Below are 17,165 nucleotides of genomic sequence, written 5' to 3' on the forward strand. Positions count from 1 at the left end.
TACCTCCTAAAGACATAGCACAAAGCAAGTTCAAACAAGGAGGGGTGGGTGGGTGGGGCAGTGGGGAGAAATAAATCTTAAAAAGGTGGGGGGGGGGAGGATTTTCCTGTCAGGCGACTTCACTTCACAGTTCTTATTCTTTATTAAAGATGCTGTTTTAAACAGTTCCACTTGCGAGGAACAAGTATCCAGGCAAATCCATGGGCAAATTTCTGGGGTCAGATTGTTAAATATCTTGATCAAAGCTTTAGCAAATAACTTTCAAACAAAATAATGGGGGAGTCAACATTTACTAAAGATGAACACATCTTTATGCATTAAATACACTAAAAAAGAACTATCGGCAGTAAACGTAATAGGGAAAACACTGGGAATAGAGTCGAGAAAGTATCTCAATGTCTTTTCCAGGTCTAAAATTATTTGCCGAAGTGTGCTTTAATGGAACTTTCCATCTTACTAGAAAACGGATAAAGCATTTTTCAAAAGAACAAGTATGTAGTACGAGTTCGTCTAAATGCGCGGATTCTATGCTTAAGGATAGAACTCTACATAAAATCCCATTAATACTAATATGGAATGAGGGGGGTGAAACTTTTGAAGAGATTATGAATGGTATCTTCAGAGACGCTCTCACTGAAGAGATGGCTCTTGAGGTCCTGAGGAAAAAGGGCATCGCCTCCTCCCAGAAATGCCTTCAGAGTGAATTACTGCAACAAAACTGGTCCAAAAGGGAAAATGGTTTGTTCTTTTCTGTTCCGCTAGGCTCCCGCCCCCTCACCCGACTACAATTCCGCGTTGCTCAGGCCCCTGACGCCCGCCCCCGCCCCCGCCCCCGCCCCCTCAGACGGCGGGTCTCGCCGCGGACAGGACGGGCGCATGCGCGCAGTACTTCTCCTTCACCTAGAGGGCTGCAGAGGCTGGGCGGGGCTCCCGGGCGCGCGCCGGACGGTGCCTCCTTCCCACCCTTCCCCCAGGCTTCTCTTCAGACTGTTAACCTCGAATGAGCAACAAGCGGGGTGGGAAAGGAGGGGCTCCGGCGGCACGGGTACAGACCGCCGGGGCCTGGGCCGGCGAGGTCACTTAACGGCTGTTTGGACGTCCGACCGGGGAGGGGGCGCGCGCCCCGCCTCTGAAACAGTTACCGGCTAGTAAACAACAGCTGCGCGCGCACCCGCATCAGCTGGCGCGGGGATCCGGCACCTGCGACCTCCTCTTATCCTCCGCCGGGTTGCCCCCTCCTGCTCATCGCGTGGCAGCCTGCGTGTCCGTCTCCTCTTCTGCGAGAACTCGAAGGAAGGACGGCGAGGGGCTTACTTGCGCCGGAGCTCTGGTAGGGGAGTAAGCATCTCCTGCTACACGCAGGAGAAATCAGTGAGCAGACCGTGGGCTCGAAGGACCAGCAACGACCTGCCACGACCCTGAGCAGCAGTCCGAGGTGTCTTGATCAGCTAGCCTTTTCCTCCCAGATCCCAGGGACCTTTCTGCCAGGAGAAGAGCGGGCACACCACCCCCCGCAGACCTCTCGGCGGTAGAAATCCGCTGTGCCCTGCACCCTCCTCTGCTCACTCTTCTTTCCTCATTCTCTTCCATCCAGTAGTGTGAGATATTTTTCCCGTTATGCTTGCGCACCTCTCCCACCAGGCCCAAGTGGATTATTGGCCTCAAAAACATCGGGTGGTTCTTCACACGCCTCCTCCCAGCCAGACCTGTGGGGTATTCACCTGATACACAACAGGTGGCCGAGTGTAAACCTTTTCGCAATCTGATCCATGCTATATTCGCCTGATAAGGGTGGGCCTGCGCGCACTTGGCTCAACTAGACCGTGGGACACTCACCAAATAAAGGACTAACTACCTCAGCCAGAACCTGGGGTTTGAGGGGAGGGAGGCTTCACCTGCTGTTCTGAAACCATGGCACTGAATTCTCAGCCCTGGACCATGGGGGTTAACTAGGTAACTCTTCATTCTGAAGGAACGAAGTTATACGAGATTGGCATCGTTTTATCTTTTTTTTTCCTAGAATTTTTTCCCCAGTCTTGGTGGTGCACTTTCTAGGACAGTGTGCTTGAATTCTTAGTAGGATTCTTATTTGGGATTTTTTCGAGCGGTGTGAATCAAGTAATTGAGGGTTTTTGTGTGTGTGTTTTTAAAAAATTATCCTTTCTGTTTTTGCACTCAAAAGTAGGAGCATAGGAGGCGTGGGTGGGGGTCCTTTTTTCTTTGTCCTTAAAGGAAAAAAGAAAAAATGCATCCTCCAGAAACCACCACCAAGATGGCTTCAGTTCGGTTCATGGTGACACCAACAAAGATCGATGACATTCCAGGTTTGTCAGACACCAGCCCGGACCTCAGCTCTCGATCTAGTTCCCGAGTAAGATTTAGCTCACGGGAAAGTGTGCCTGAAACAAGCCGTAGTGAACCTATGAGCGAGATGTCAGGGGCCACCACTTCTCTGGCAACTGTTGCCCTGGATCCAGCCAGTGACCGGACGTCTAACCCCCAGGATGTTGCTGAGGGTAAGTAGAAATACAGATGATGGGATACTTTTATAACTGATTTATTTCTCCAGGATGATCATCCACGGGGAGAAAATTTTCCTATCATACCTTAATCATCGAGAACCAATGATTTGAGATGCTTAGGAATCCTTTGGAATAATGATTCGCATAGTGGGCCTCTGCAGCAGTAAGCTGACAATGTGGAAAGGGGTAATGGCAAGAAGAAAAGTAGCTGTATATTTTGACTTCCTCATTTTTGGCTCTTTAGAATTGAAATAGATACTTTGGTTAAGGATGACTATCAACAAATTTGGTAGTTTTCAGCACAGAATACTAAATTACAAAATTTTAGTCAGTTTTGGAGCTTCATTTATTACAGTCTGCTTTTAGGGCCAGTTAAGGGGGAAGTAGTGAACTGATCATAGGGGCTTTCCTCCAAAGATTTCAGATGTAGCCTTAAAAAATTCCTTTTGAAATTGTATATTTTATACATAGTGGTTCAAGTAGCTAAACTCATTTGGGGTCATGATGGGTAGGGCTAATGCATTATCTTTCATAATAAAGGAGTTAATTCTAAAGAGGGTTTTAGGGCCTGATAACCACGTATTTCTTCACTTTGAATTTTAGATAAAATGTACTGTATATTGAGCCTTTCTAGTTATGAAGTAGCACACAATATATTGGCCACTACAGATCCTTATCTTCCTAAACCAGCTTGTGTCACCTGGCTTGGAATTTTTCATTTGATTTAGAGGGAAGAGGTGATAGAAGAGAGAAATGACAAAATGTTGAAGTCATAAGATTTTTTGGACTCTGAAGTTGAAAAGTTTGAGAAAACTGTACTGCTTTTTATATTTAGCTTTATGTTGTATTTTAACTACCATAGATATTTCTGGTAATGAAAATTTCCCCCAAGAATCTAAAACTCTTAAAATGATATTCTACCCAAGTTTGATAACCATGGACACAGCCACTCACTTGTGAGAGTGTGACTTACCATCTTCCGGTGTCAGGAAACATTGTTCCTCCTTACTAAGAATGCAGGAAACCAGAATGATTTTAGTTCCTTAATTCTGTTTGTGTTTCTTAATGTCTGGGGACAGGCTAGAGTTGGAGAAATTTAGTCCTAGAATTCACTCGCCCTTGACTAATTATTTCATCTTTTATGGGGGTGGTCCTAGAATTAGCTAATTTCAACATCTTAACAAACTTAATACTATGTACTACTAGGTTGAAATTACATTATGGAATAAAAAATAATTTATCATTTCATCTTCCTCTGAATTAACTCTAGATTGTAGTTTTGGTTTTTATTCATCATATTATATTTAAATTGTAAAAATACCAGGCAAAGTCTATAGCAGTGTTAATAATTTTTTCATCTGTAATTGCCTTCAGGTGATTTATAGTTGAGTTGTTAGACTTGTGACTTAATGTTATTGAATTTTACCTTTACTATTTTTTAAAAGTGGACTTCTGTAAAGTGTTAGCCTTGTAGAGCAGCATCCTTATACAGGCTGCTATGCTTATCTTACCTTTAAACATTCTTTATAGTCCAGGGTGATATAATCTTACATTATAGGGGTAAAACTGGGGACATGTCTAGGTGAGGTCTATGTTGTTTAGGTGGGTACAGAAGTTAAAGCTTGGCTCTCTAACATTCCTTACTTGATGTTTAAAATGTATTTTGATACCCAGATGGAGGGGAAATTACCAGTCCAGCCATTAGATTGCACTTGCCCCTATTCTTGGGAAACTAGTTTCCTACTTTCTCTAGTTACCTACCCTCATCACTCACTCACCCTCCCTCCCTTGCTCTCTCCGCCATTCCTTCCTCTCTCTCTCTGCCTCTCTTTCTGTTATGATGACTATCAGCCTTGTGATATATTTTCCTTAATGTTAGATGTAACTAGGGTAGAAATATATTTATTTCACCTTTGACTTCACAATATCTTAAACTTAAATGTAGATCTTCAAAGGATGCTGTTGTCAAGAAAATAAAGAGCACAATATTAATCTACATCAGTTTGGGGGATGGATTTAGCATAGAAAAATGACTACTTCTCTGTATTCGAATTGTGTTTGCTATTTTAATATTTACAATTCTGTGAATTTTTTGGCCCTTTCTACATTTTTTAGTTTTTGTATCATAACTGTGATTCTATCTCCTTATCCTAAAATTCCATGCCTCCCACATTTCCTATAGAGAAACTTCCCACCTAAAGTCTCTTTTTTATCATATGCCTTTCACTCATATTGCATTACACAAACAAGAGGGGGTAACACATGAAATTTTAAATACTTTTATCTATGTTTTAATTTTTCTACTGTTGGCCTTATGAATAGATTATTATCTTTCTGCTATCAAAGTATTTATAGTTTTTCTTTCATTTTGTCAAAAATCCATTATCATTCATTGGGCTAGTCCAGTTGGTAAAATCAAGAATCTCAGTCCTATACTCACGCATGAAGAATGTCTTAAAGGGTACAGAAAGTACTGTTGCGAGTGGATATCTTGGGGGAGTGAGGAATTTTTCTCTACTTAAATAATTCAGAAGGGCATGTACATTTTTTATACTGAGAGTATATCACTTTTATAATAAACATTTTTGTTTTAAGAGACTTACTATTTTAGAGCTGAAAGGAATCTCATGATCTAGAATCTAGATTCTGATCTTAATAAATCAGGACACTAAGGCTTATAAGGGATGGTGATTTGTAGATCACATGGTTAGTTGCAAAGTCAAGACTGAAGCATAGATCTCCTGAGTCCTCACAGGTGCTTTTGCCATGATAACATTTGCCTCTGCCATTATGAACATTTTTGACATTTTGCCTACTAACCTTTTAGTTAATTTAAATGATTAAAAAGAGCAGTAAATATTTTAAATAACTTTTGCAGGCTCTAAAACATTTCAACCTTGTACAACTCAACAACTACTCCCTGAGACTCTGGTACGTGTGAGGCACTTTGACAGGAATTGTCGGAAATTTTGGAGAACTCACAGTACAGTGGTGAAAATGAAAAGTACACTTGATTCATTCCTTCACCAAACATTTCCTGAGCACTTATTATGGGTCAGTCCCTGTGCCCAATGTTAAGGATGCAGAATTAAAAAAAGAATCCATTATTTGTTCTCAGGAAAGTTATCATCTAATTGAGAAAGCAAACAAATTTTTCATAGAAATTATAATGCCATATAAGTACAACAATAAATATTTTAAAATACAGCAAAGAAAAACAATGAACTGAGGTAAAAATGAAAAATGAACTGAGGTAAATGACTGAAGAACTTGATGAGATAAAGTGCAGTGAAAGATGAAGAAGGATTAAAGACTGGTCAGAGGGTTGAATATTGGAGTTAACAGTTTCAGAGTTAACTGGTTTAACATGATCTAGTGCTCAGCTATGGGAGTAGGTTTCTGAAGTGGAATAGAAGTAAAAGCCATTTGAGGCAAGGAGATCTAAGTATACCAACTTTGAGGTTGACTGTTGTCAAGTTTTTATTGAGGGGTGTTAGTTGATAGAGATGCAAAAATAATTTAGTTAAGTCCTCCTATGAAACTTTTTCTGATTTAACACCACACCAGATAGATCACTTATTTATATCTTTATATACGTCATGAAAGACTATTACAGGGAAGCAGACTTGGCCCAATGGATGGGGTGTTCACCTACCACATGGGAGGCCCGCCGTTCAAACCCCGGACCTCCTTGACCTGTGTGGAGCTGGCCCATGCGCAGTGCTGATGCACGCAAGGAGTGCCGTGCCACAGCAGGGGTGTCCGCCACGTAGGGGTAGCCCCACGCACAAAGGAGTGCGCCCATAAGGAGAGCTGCCCCCTGCGAAAGAAAGTGCAGCCTACCCAAGAATGGCGCCGCACACTTGGAGACCTGACACAGCAAGATGACACAACAAAAAGAAACACAGATTCCCAGTGCCGCTGGTAAGAATAGAAGCGATCACAGAGGAACACACAGCGAATGGACACAGAGAGCAGACAACTGGAGGGGGGGGAGCGGGGGGCTGGGAGAGGGGAGAGAAATAAATAAAAAATAAATCTTAAAAAAAAAGACTTACATATCACACCTATATCATTTTATTTTGTTTTTATTTACATGCTATATTTCTCAGCAAGGCTGTAAGGTCCTTGAGGGCAGGGACATAAAGATATTTGCCTTTGTTATCTTTGGCACCTAGTATAATATATAATGCTCCATATAACTAGTGCTCAAATATATACTGAGTTAAAGATCTCCTGTACTAAAAAAAGAGACATAAAAGTAAACAGAAATTTAAAATAGATACTTTGATAAAGGGGAAATTTAAGGTGTGTATTAGAGCAGTAATGCTTTATTCTGGCTACATACTGGAATGATCTAGAGAGCTTTTGAAAAAATACCTATGCCCTACCCCCATCCCCAAAGATTCTGATTTAATTAATTATCAATATTTTTTTAAAAGCCCTTCAGCTGATTTTAATGTGAAGCTAGAGTTGAGGACCACAGCTCAAGAGGGCAGAGTGATTAATGCTATATGCATGGGGAAAACCTTCTTACCTGAGCCTGGCTTTAAAGGGTGAGCAAAAGCTCACCAAGTAGATAAGGCATAGTAGGCATTTCCTTAAATGTCAGTACGTCTATAGAATATTGATCTGCCCTTGAAGCCATTAAATTGCACTTGGAAATTTGGCTGTAATGGCTGATCTACCAATTTTATGTTTTAACAGGTTTTATCTGATCTTTCATGCTAGGGTTAAATCAGAGTAATGTTTCACTAAGAACATTGGAAAGCTATCTATTTGTTTTTCATAAGAACACATTTCAAAATACCAAGACATTATTTTATACTTTTCAAGAAACTTCTGTTTTGCTTGCCCCAAACCAATGTAAGTGAATTAGGTTTTATTGCAAATCTCAGGTGACTATTGCCCTTCTTTTAAATAGACCTTCTGTTATATGGTTATTCACTACTAACCATGTTTCATGTTGGCACTCTAATAGTGAGCTATAATATTGCATAAAGAAGTAAAATGAATAGTTTTATAAAAATACATTGATTTGGTATCTTCTTAGCTTGCCTCAAGGCATCCTTTTATAGATTTTAAAAAAACAAAACAGTCTTTTTAGTAACAACCATAACATTGTGGTTATAGACCACACTTTTCCATACTCTGTAGGAAGTAATTAAACTTTATAATATACTACTTTACACCATAAGAAGCAATCAGCCAAATCCAGAATATGGGAAATTTTTCTGAATAACTAGATTCTTCAACAGATATATGGCATACAGTAGCAATGGGGTGGTGGGAAGGGAGGGAAACCTATTACAGCTCTAAAGAGGTGTATCAACCAAATGCAATGGACTTTGGATCCTAATTTAAACAAAACAAATGTAAAGACACTTTTGGAATAATCAAGGAAATTTTACCATGTACTTGGTATTATGTGATATTAAGGAATTATTATTAATAAGATGTGTTTATTGCATTGTGATTATGTAAAGAAAGCTTAAAATCCCTTTTCTATAGAGATACATATTAAAGTATCTACAGGTGAAATGAAATGTTCCTGGGATTTGTTTCAAAATGCTTCATGGTGGGCCCTACCCCCACCTCCCACAAAAAAGTTGGGCCTAGACAAAGCAACATTAGCAAATATTAATAACTTGTTGAAGCAGAATAAACGGTACATAAGGGTTCATTTTACTATTCTCTAGTTTTGTGTATGTTTGACAGTGTCCATAAAAAAAAACATTTTAAAAGTTGAATTGCAGCTAAGAATGCTTCTTTAATAGAAAGGACTTTCTTTTATAGACTCTGTCTAGAAGATTCTAGATATTTGATAAAATAGTGTTTGATATAGTGATTGCTCCTATCATTTATCTTTGGTAGTCTTTTCTGTCTACTCACTAATTCTTTCCCCCAGGTGCCCACATTCTTTTTCTCTCAGTGGCATCTTTCTTGATCCCAGATTCCTATAAGCTTTGCTTTGGTATCACCCTTACTGGAATGGAAAGGAGGTAGACATTCCTGGGAGCCTAAAAACTCAGGTTTTCCTGTTTTAAAGCTCTTAAAATACGAGACTAGAATAGCGTAGAGTAGAATAGAATTATTTTTAGAATAGAATAATAATGCTTTCAAATATTTTAAGGCAATTTGTAATGATCTTTAAGGATGGTATTATGTTATAAACGTTTGGATCATTGCTGCTTCTCCTTTGCCCCTCTGCTTAATAAATACTGATGGACTAGCAAGGACTTTGTGCTAATTCTAAAATGGCACCATTTCCTTTATACCCTGAGCCATTAGGACTCTAAGCTCTTGGCTTGACTGGAGAAGCACAGGCTTTATTTCATTCCTTTCCCTTGCCCTTTTGGTCAGATGCCCTTGTGCAAAATAAGCACAGCTGCACTTGGTGGGCCTGTTGACTCAGAATAAAACAAATTATATGATGATTTGTGTTTATTAACAGTAGGTAGCAAAGTTTGAAGAGAGAGATTGTGGGAATGATAAAAGCATTTTGTTTTGTGAAATGTAATTTTTTTTTCTTCATTTTTTTTTAAATTTGAGGAGTTGTAACTTTACAAAACAACCATGCATACCATGCAGGATTCCTACTCATTGCCTCACCACCAACACCTTACATTGTTGTGACACATTTGTTAAAAATGATGAAAGAACATCACCAAATTACTGCTATTTATAGTCTATAGCTTATACTTGGTGTATTTTTCCTACAAACCATTCTATTATTAAAACCTTGTATTAGTATTGTATACGTGTTATAGTTCATGAGTGAACGTTCTCATATTTGTACTGCTAACCACAGTTCATCGTTCATCACGGTGTTATATGGTCCCCTACCTTGTACAGTCCATCTAAAGTGTACCCTCAGTGGCTCTCAGAGTTGTGCTATCATCAACTTAGTCCATTTCATATTTTCATTATTCCAAAAGGAAAAATCCCATACTTACACACCCTCATTATTGACCCTTAGCATTGATATAGTACCTTCTTTGCCACTGATGTAAAAATATTACAATATTACTGTTAACTATATTCTGTATGTAACATTAATTGTATTTTTCCATGTGTCTCCATATTCTTACACCTTGTAAGAGAGGAACATTCTTGTGTTTGTATTATTAACCACAATCATCATCCACCACCAAAATCACTGTGATAGTCCCTAAATTATCCTCCAGCTTTCTTTCAAGTGACATTAACCTCCCTAGAGACCTCTTTCAGCCACAACCACATGTATAAATCAGCAGAGTTGATTATACTCACTATGATATGTTACCATCAACTCTAACCATTTCCCTACATTTACAAGCTCCATTATTAAACATTCTACATGCTTTGAGCATCAGCTCCCACTTCTCAAACCACATTCTGTCTCCTAGTAACCTATACTCTAGGGTTTAATCCATGAGTTTATTCACTGTATTTAGTTCATATTAGTGAGGTCATATAATGTTTGTCCTTTTGTGTCTGGATTAGTGAAATGTATTAGTTTAATATTTTTTTAAGTTTTATAAGTAATGGAAAAACAAGATGCTATTCCCTGTTAAACTCTGTGATTAGTGTTTTGGTGTATTTTTTTAAATCCTAGCAATTATTTTTGAAGGTATAAGCACAAGATAACTAATTATTGACAAAATGACATCTGAATTTCCCCGATTTTACCAGACAAGTCTGCTTTTACTTTGGGGGATGGATATTCATTTTTCATATTGCCAGTTTTAAAAAAGCACTAATAAGTAAAAAGTTTCTTATATACACATGAACATTCTTACTTTACTTTGGGGTGCTTTGAGAAATTGAACCCAGCTAAAATTTATCTTCATTCTATAGTGATAGCATTTACATTTACCATATTTAAGCTTTTAATATAGCCAGAAGTAATATTTATCTTAGGATGTATTTAAATTTACATCCTAAAATGTATGCGAAAGGTTATGCTTGATTCATTTTTCCTAATTTGGCAGTGTGCTGCATTCCAAATAAAATTTAACAATTGATAGGAAATGGAAAACATCCTTCCCTGTCTATTAGATGAAGTTAATTCTTTCCTTTCCTGAAAAATCAGATTTTATGTTTTGTCATTTTTTTAAAAAGTGATTTTCTTCTGAGCTAAGATGGGATTTTTCTCATCTGGGGGAACACTGAAGCCGGTAAAGTTAAATAACCTGCTCAAGGTCATAAAACAATAAATTGAAGACCTTTGAAATGAATCCATAGGTATATGATTCTAATAATTGTAGTCTTGTCATTACACTAATATCGGTGGTTTTGTCATTGCTCTATACTTTCTGCTGTACTAATACTAGTTGGCAGTATTAAAACATTTATCAAGTAGCAATTGTAGAGTAGAGTAGAGAAAGCATAAAATGAATGTAATTTTTATGTTCTGTGAACATTTTTGAAATTACTTTGCCTTGCATCGGGGGGCATGAGAGGAAATAGTAAAAAAATCTAATTAAATGACTTATGTTCTTCTTAAAGATGTATATTTCATTGTTTTTTGCACAAAGGATCTGCAAAAGCCTTGCTCAGTCTAGTAGTGCTAAGTTATATGACCATCTACTGACTAAGTTACATTACTCCATCTGTCTTAATGGATACTGGTATGTTTATCCAAGTCTCAGATCTATTTAAAAGTGGAGTTTTGTTGCAGTGGGCAAAGGATGCAATAACTTACAAAACTCTTGTTCTCTGAGATGAAAATTAAATAATAAGGAAATTTTGCCTTGGATTGAGTTTTCATTTTCCTTTCCTTACATTTTCAGAAATGTGTCCTTAGTTCTGATAATATGTTGCTTAATGTCAGTTTCATTTTCTGTACACTGCTTGTAGTTTTGACTAGGAGCCCATTTTTAATCTAACAAGTTTTTCATGATAGAAAAATGAAATGTCATACATCAGAAATGAAAACCTGAGCAATATACTGAGTAGTCTATGTTCACAGCTACTATTGCTACTTCCTTGGCTGGCAATGCTTGTGCCTGTCATATCTGCGCTATCAGACATTAGATTAGTGAAAAAGACAGGCAGCCTTGTATAGGAAGTTGCAATATGGTGAAAAATTTAACAGTGGAAGCTGAGTAGTCAAATGATAATGCCTCCTTTAGCAATTGGGTCAGCAGCCAAAGTGACTGAAGTAGCTATTTTATTAACTAGGTATCAACAATCCTACTACATTCTTTCCTCTAGTAAAGACTTAAACCTTTAGGTCCCAGAAGAAGTAGTCAGGAAAGGTGGTAGTATATTATGCTCTGAAGGTTTTTCTTGGCTTGTATTGTACTTAGAGTCCCTATTTTATATTGTCTTTTATTATATAGTTAATTGGATATCAGAACTTTGTGAGGTCCTTGAGGGCAGGAACAGTGTTGTTCACTATTGCATTCCTATTTCCTGGCACATAATGGGCACTTAAGTATATTGAATAAATGCATGATTCTTTGGGCCTTAGTATATTAGTCTACCAAAAGGGTGCTGATGCAAAGTACCAGAAATCTGTTGACTTTTTTTTTTTTTTAAGATTTATTTTTATTTATTTAATTCCCCTCCCCTCCCCCAGTTGTCTGTTTTCTGTGTCTTTTTGCTGCGTCTTGTTTCTTTGTCTGCTTCTGTTGTCGTCAGCCGCATGGGAAGTGTGGGCGGCGCCATTCCTTAGCAGGCTGCTCCCTCCTTCGCGCTGGGCGGCTTTCCTTGTGGGTGCACTCCTTGCGCGTGGGGCTCCCCTACGCGGGGGACACCCCTGTGTGGCATGGCACTCCTTGCGTGCATCAGCACTGCGCATGGGCCAGCTCCACACGGGTCTCCCATGTGGTAGACGGACGCCCTAACCACTGGGCCAAAGTCCATTTCCCTGTTGACTTTTATAAAGGGTATTTATTTGAGGTAAAAGCTTACAGTTCTAAGGCCATGGAAAGTCCAACTCACAGTACTGTAGTGGTGCTTTCTCACCAAAGTCAGCTAACACGTGTTGAAACAGAACAGTAAGCCATGTCTGTGAGGTTTCAGCCTTCCCCTCTGGGCTTCCTCTTTCAGGATCAGGGCTATGCTTCTTCCTGATTTCAGCTGTAAGCTGGCATAGAGCTTGTCTCTTAGGGCCTCCTGTATCATTTTTGACTGTCCTGCTTTCTTCACAAGGTTAGCTGTAAGCTGTCAGGCAAAATGGCTAATCCCAGGGCCCTAGCTGTTTGAACCATCTTCTTTCTGTCACATGGCAGGATGAAAAATGACAAAACTCTCTCTTCTTTGTGTTTGTGTGAGTGTCTATATCAGACCCACCAAAGGGGTGGGGGCTCAACCTGAGTCACACCTTACTGACATGGTCAAATCAAAAAGCCCTCAAAGGGGGGAAGTGGATGTGGCTCAACTGATTGGGCTCCCATCTACCATATGGGAGGCCCTGGGTTTGATTCCTAGGGCCTCCTTGTGAAGGCAAGCTGGCCCGCGCCCACGGAGAGCTGACAGCCCATGCCCACGGAGAGCTGGCACAGCAAGATGACACAACAAAGGGAGACAAGCAGACACAGAAGAGTGCGCAGTGAATGGACACAGAACAGACAGTGAGCAGGTGGCAAGGGGGGGATAAATAAAATAAACAAAAACAAAAACCCTCAAAGGAACTTCTGGGAAGATGGCAGGCTCTCTTCTTTCATGAAAAATAGCTAGAGGACAGGAAGAAACAGCCTGGGAAAAATCTTCTGGGGTTTAGGACATGGGGAAGCCTGGATGCCACCCAGAAGAGAGATGGGGAAAGAAAAAGAACTGCGATGACAAACTGTGACTTAAAAACCACAGCTACAACTGCCAGCATCTTCCCCCACCCATACAGACACTTTTGAATTATCACCTCAGGATTGGGGGCCCCAGGGATCCTCATCCCCAGGAAAGGGGAGAGAGAGGGACACAGTCTAAGACTGACTCAGCTTTTGACCCACAAATTTCATCTGCTATGTCCCGTCAGCCCTTCTGGGTGGGGGTGGAGGTGGGGAGGAACCATTGTTTACCTTAGGAACCAGCAAGGGACTAAAGAGATTTGACCCACTCAGTCTCCCTCTCCACTGACAAGGACTGGTTGAGGATGCAGAGAGGAGTGGAATTATTTCCTGCCTGGGAAAAAGGAAGGGTCTCTAAGCAAAGGTTGGAGAACTGCCTCTGAGAAAGTCTGAATTACCAGGCTCTTAGCCTCCAAGCAGATTCTTCTATCACATTGATCCTGTTAGTGTCACAGCAAACACACTCCAACCAGGCATTGATCTGAGAGGGCTGCAACACCATCTGCTGGTGGACCAAAGAAGTGCATGTGAGGAAATTAAAATTAAGAGAGGCTTTTTTTGGCCTTTATAGCCTCCCTCACCAAGGCCGTTGGAAGTGGGTCTGCAACCTATTACTGGGTCAAGGACCCGGATTTGAGCAAATAAAAAGGACAGTTCTAAAGACCCAGAACAGCTTGAACCAAGAACCAAAGAACAGCCTGAATACACAGCCTCCCACCACTAAATCCCTATGAAAGAGAAATTAAGCATCTGAGTAATTTCACCATACTAATCAAATGCCTAGACATCAGCAAAAAATTACAAGCCATACTAAAATAATGGAACAAATGGCCCAAGAAAAGGAATATAGTAAAGCCCCAGATGAGACATAGGATTTGAGACAACTATTTAAGATGCACACAAATTTCCAAAATCAGATTAATGAGTCGAAAGACAATATGGCTAAAGAAAGAAGAGACATCATGAAGACACTGAGTGAGCACAAAGAAAAATATGAAAACCTGAATAGAAAAGTAACAACTCATGGGAATGAAAGCATGATAGGTGAGATCAAAAACACATTAGAGGGGGTGTGGGGGGTATACAGGAACCTCTTATATTTTTTAATGTAACATTTTTTTATGTGATGTATATACAAAAAGATATAATTTACAAAAATGATGTGGTGGGGGTGGGGAGTGGGTTATATGGGAAAAAAATAAAGAAAAAACATCTGTTCATGAATGTTAAACCAGAAAAAAAAAAAAACACATTAGAGGGAAGCAATGTGGCTCAGGCGACTGAGCTCCTGCCTACTGAATGGGAAGTCACTGGTTAGGAGCCTGGTGGCCCTAGAAGAAGACAGCAGGCTGGTGTGGCAAGCTGACACAACAAGAGACACAAGAAGAGGGAACATAATGAGAGACACAACAAAGCTGAAAGCAGAGGTTTCCAGTGCCTCCTAAAGAGAACAGCAAGTGATGTGATGGGCAGGTGCAGTGAGCTGACGTGACAAGATGATGCAACAAGGGACATGGGGAAGAAAAACAATGAGAGACACAACAAAGCAGGGTGTAGAGGTGGCTCAAGCAATTAAACACCTCCTTCCCACAGTGGAGGTCCCAGGTTCAGCTCCTGGTTCCTCCTAAAAAGAAGCAAGGAAGATGAACAGACACAGCAAGTGAAAACAACAAGGGGGTTGGGGAGAAATAAATAAAATAAATCTTAAAAAACACACATTTGAGGAGGCAGATGTGGCTCAAGTGATTGAGCTCCCCCTTACCACATGGGAGGTCCCTGGTTCAGTTCCCAGTACCTCCTAAAGAAGACAGCAAGCTGGCATGACAGGCAGGCATGGGAATCTCACCCATCAAGGTAATGCAACAAGAGACACAAGAAAATAAACATAATGAGAAACACAACAAAGCAGAGAACAGAGGTTTCCAGTGCTCCTAAAGAGGACAAGCAAGATGATGGGCAGGTGCAGGAAGCTGACACAACAAGATGATGCAACAAGACACACAAGAAGAAAACACTTAACGAGAGTCATAACAAAGCAGGGAACAGATGGCTTAAATGATTAGGTGCCTCCCTCCCATGTTGGATGTCCCAGGTTCAGTTCCCATACCTCCTAAAGAAACAAAAGAAGATGAACAGACACAGCAAGTGTAAATAACGAGGGGGTGGGGAGCAATAAGTAAATAAAATAAATCTTAAAAACAAATAACAAGACATACAACAGCAGACTCAAATGATAGAAGAAAGAATAAGTATGCCAAAGACAGAACAGCTGAAATTGAAGAGAGATGAGAACGGAAAGAGAAAAGAATGGGAAAAATTGAACAGGGGCTCAGGGAGTTGAATGATAACATGAAGTACAACAATATATGTGTCATAGGTATGCCAGAAGGTGAAGGGAAAAGGGCAGAAAGATTATTTGAGTAAATAGCTGAAAATTACCCAGTTCTCATAAAAGAAATGAACTTACGTGTCCAAGAAGCACAGCATATCCTGATCAGAATAAATGTGAATAGACCTACTCCAAGACACATAATACTCAGAATGTCAAACATCAAAAATAAAGAAAAAATTCTGAGTGCAGCAAGGGAGAAACAAACCATCACTTACAAGGAATGACCAGTAAAACTTAGTGAGGATTTCTCATCAGAAACCATGGAGGTGAGAAGACAGTGGTATGATACAATAGGATACTGAAAGAGAAAAACTGCCAGCTGAGAATTCTTTATCCAGCAAAATTGTCCTTTGTATATGAAGGTGAGTTTAAAATATTCACAAACAGAAACTAAGGGAGTTTGTAAAAAGAATCTACTTTTACAGGATATATTAAAGGAAGCTTTATACCCTGAAAGGAAAAGGAGAGAGAAATTTGGAGGAAAGAGTTGCAGAAAGGATAGCCAAAAGAGTAAAAAGACAGCAAAAATAATATATGACATATGAAAACCAAAGAATAAAATGGTGAAAGAAAATAATGCATTTGGAGTAATATTACTGAATGTGAATGGATTAATTTCCCCAATCAAAAGATGTAAGCTGATAGAATAGAGAAAGAAAACATGAGCCATCCATATGCTGCTTACAAGAGGCTCACCTTAGGTCCGGGTATACAAACCAGCTGAAAGTGAAAGGTTGGAAATAGATACTTCATGCAAACAGTAACCAAGAAAGAGATATACTAATATCAGACAAAACTGACTTTAAATATAAAAGAGTTATAAGAGATACAGAAGGCCATTATATGTTAATAAAAGGGACAATCCACCAGGAAGAAATAACAGTCATAAATATCTATGCATCTAACCAGGGTGCCCCAAAATATGTGAGGCAAACTCTGGCAAAACTGAGGGGAGATATAGACACCTCTACAAAAATAGTTGGAGACTTCCCACCGCTCAACATTAGATAGAACTAGATAGATCAACAAGAAAACAGAAAACCTGAACAACATGATAAACAAGCTAGACCTAACAGACTTTTACAGAACATTGCACCCAAACTCAGCAGGTTGTACATTCTTCTCAAGTGCTCATCCATCTTTCTCCAGGATAGACCACATGTTGGGTCACAATGCAGCTCTCAATAAATATAAAAAGACTGAAATTATACAAAGCACCTTCTCAGATCACAATGGAATGAAACTGGAAATCAATAATAGATGGGAAAGAGGTTAATTTGCAAATGTATGGAGGCTGAACAACGCACTCCTAAATATTCAGTGGGTCAAAGAAGAAATTGTAAGTGAAATTAGTAAATATATGTATATATTTATTTTTATAATCATTTTTTAACATTTCCCCCTTCCCCTCAAGATGGTTCCCTTATCCATCTGCTCATTGTCTCTGCTCATTTTCTCTGCTTGTTGTGTCTGCTC

The 17,165-nt window shown here is 39.5% G+C and overlaps 1 protein-coding gene across 2 annotated transcripts in view; it reads left to right on the forward strand.

Moving 5' to 3' along the window:
* Positions 1–640: 640 nt before the first annotated feature.
* SLC12A6 (solute carrier family 12 member 6) overlaps positions 641–17,165 on the forward strand; it is a 134,330-nt gene continuing 117,805 nt past the window's right edge. The window contains exon 1 of one of the 2 annotated variants that reach the window (XM_058293849.2): positions 641–2,516. In XM_058293849.2, coding sequence (XP_058149832.1) covers positions 2,246–2,516 — 271 coding nt within the window. In that variant the 5' untranslated portion in view covers positions 641–2,245. The remainder of the gene's footprint in view (positions 2,517–17,165) is intronic. The other variant, XM_058293848.2, reaches the window with a different exon arrangement.

Source organism: Dasypus novemcinctus, chromosome 3 (assembly GCF_030445035.2).
Source record: "Dasypus novemcinctus isolate mDasNov1 chromosome 3, mDasNov1.1.hap2, whole genome shotgun sequence".
NCBI lineage: Eukaryota > Metazoa > Chordata > Mammalia > Cingulata > Dasypodidae > Dasypus > Dasypus novemcinctus.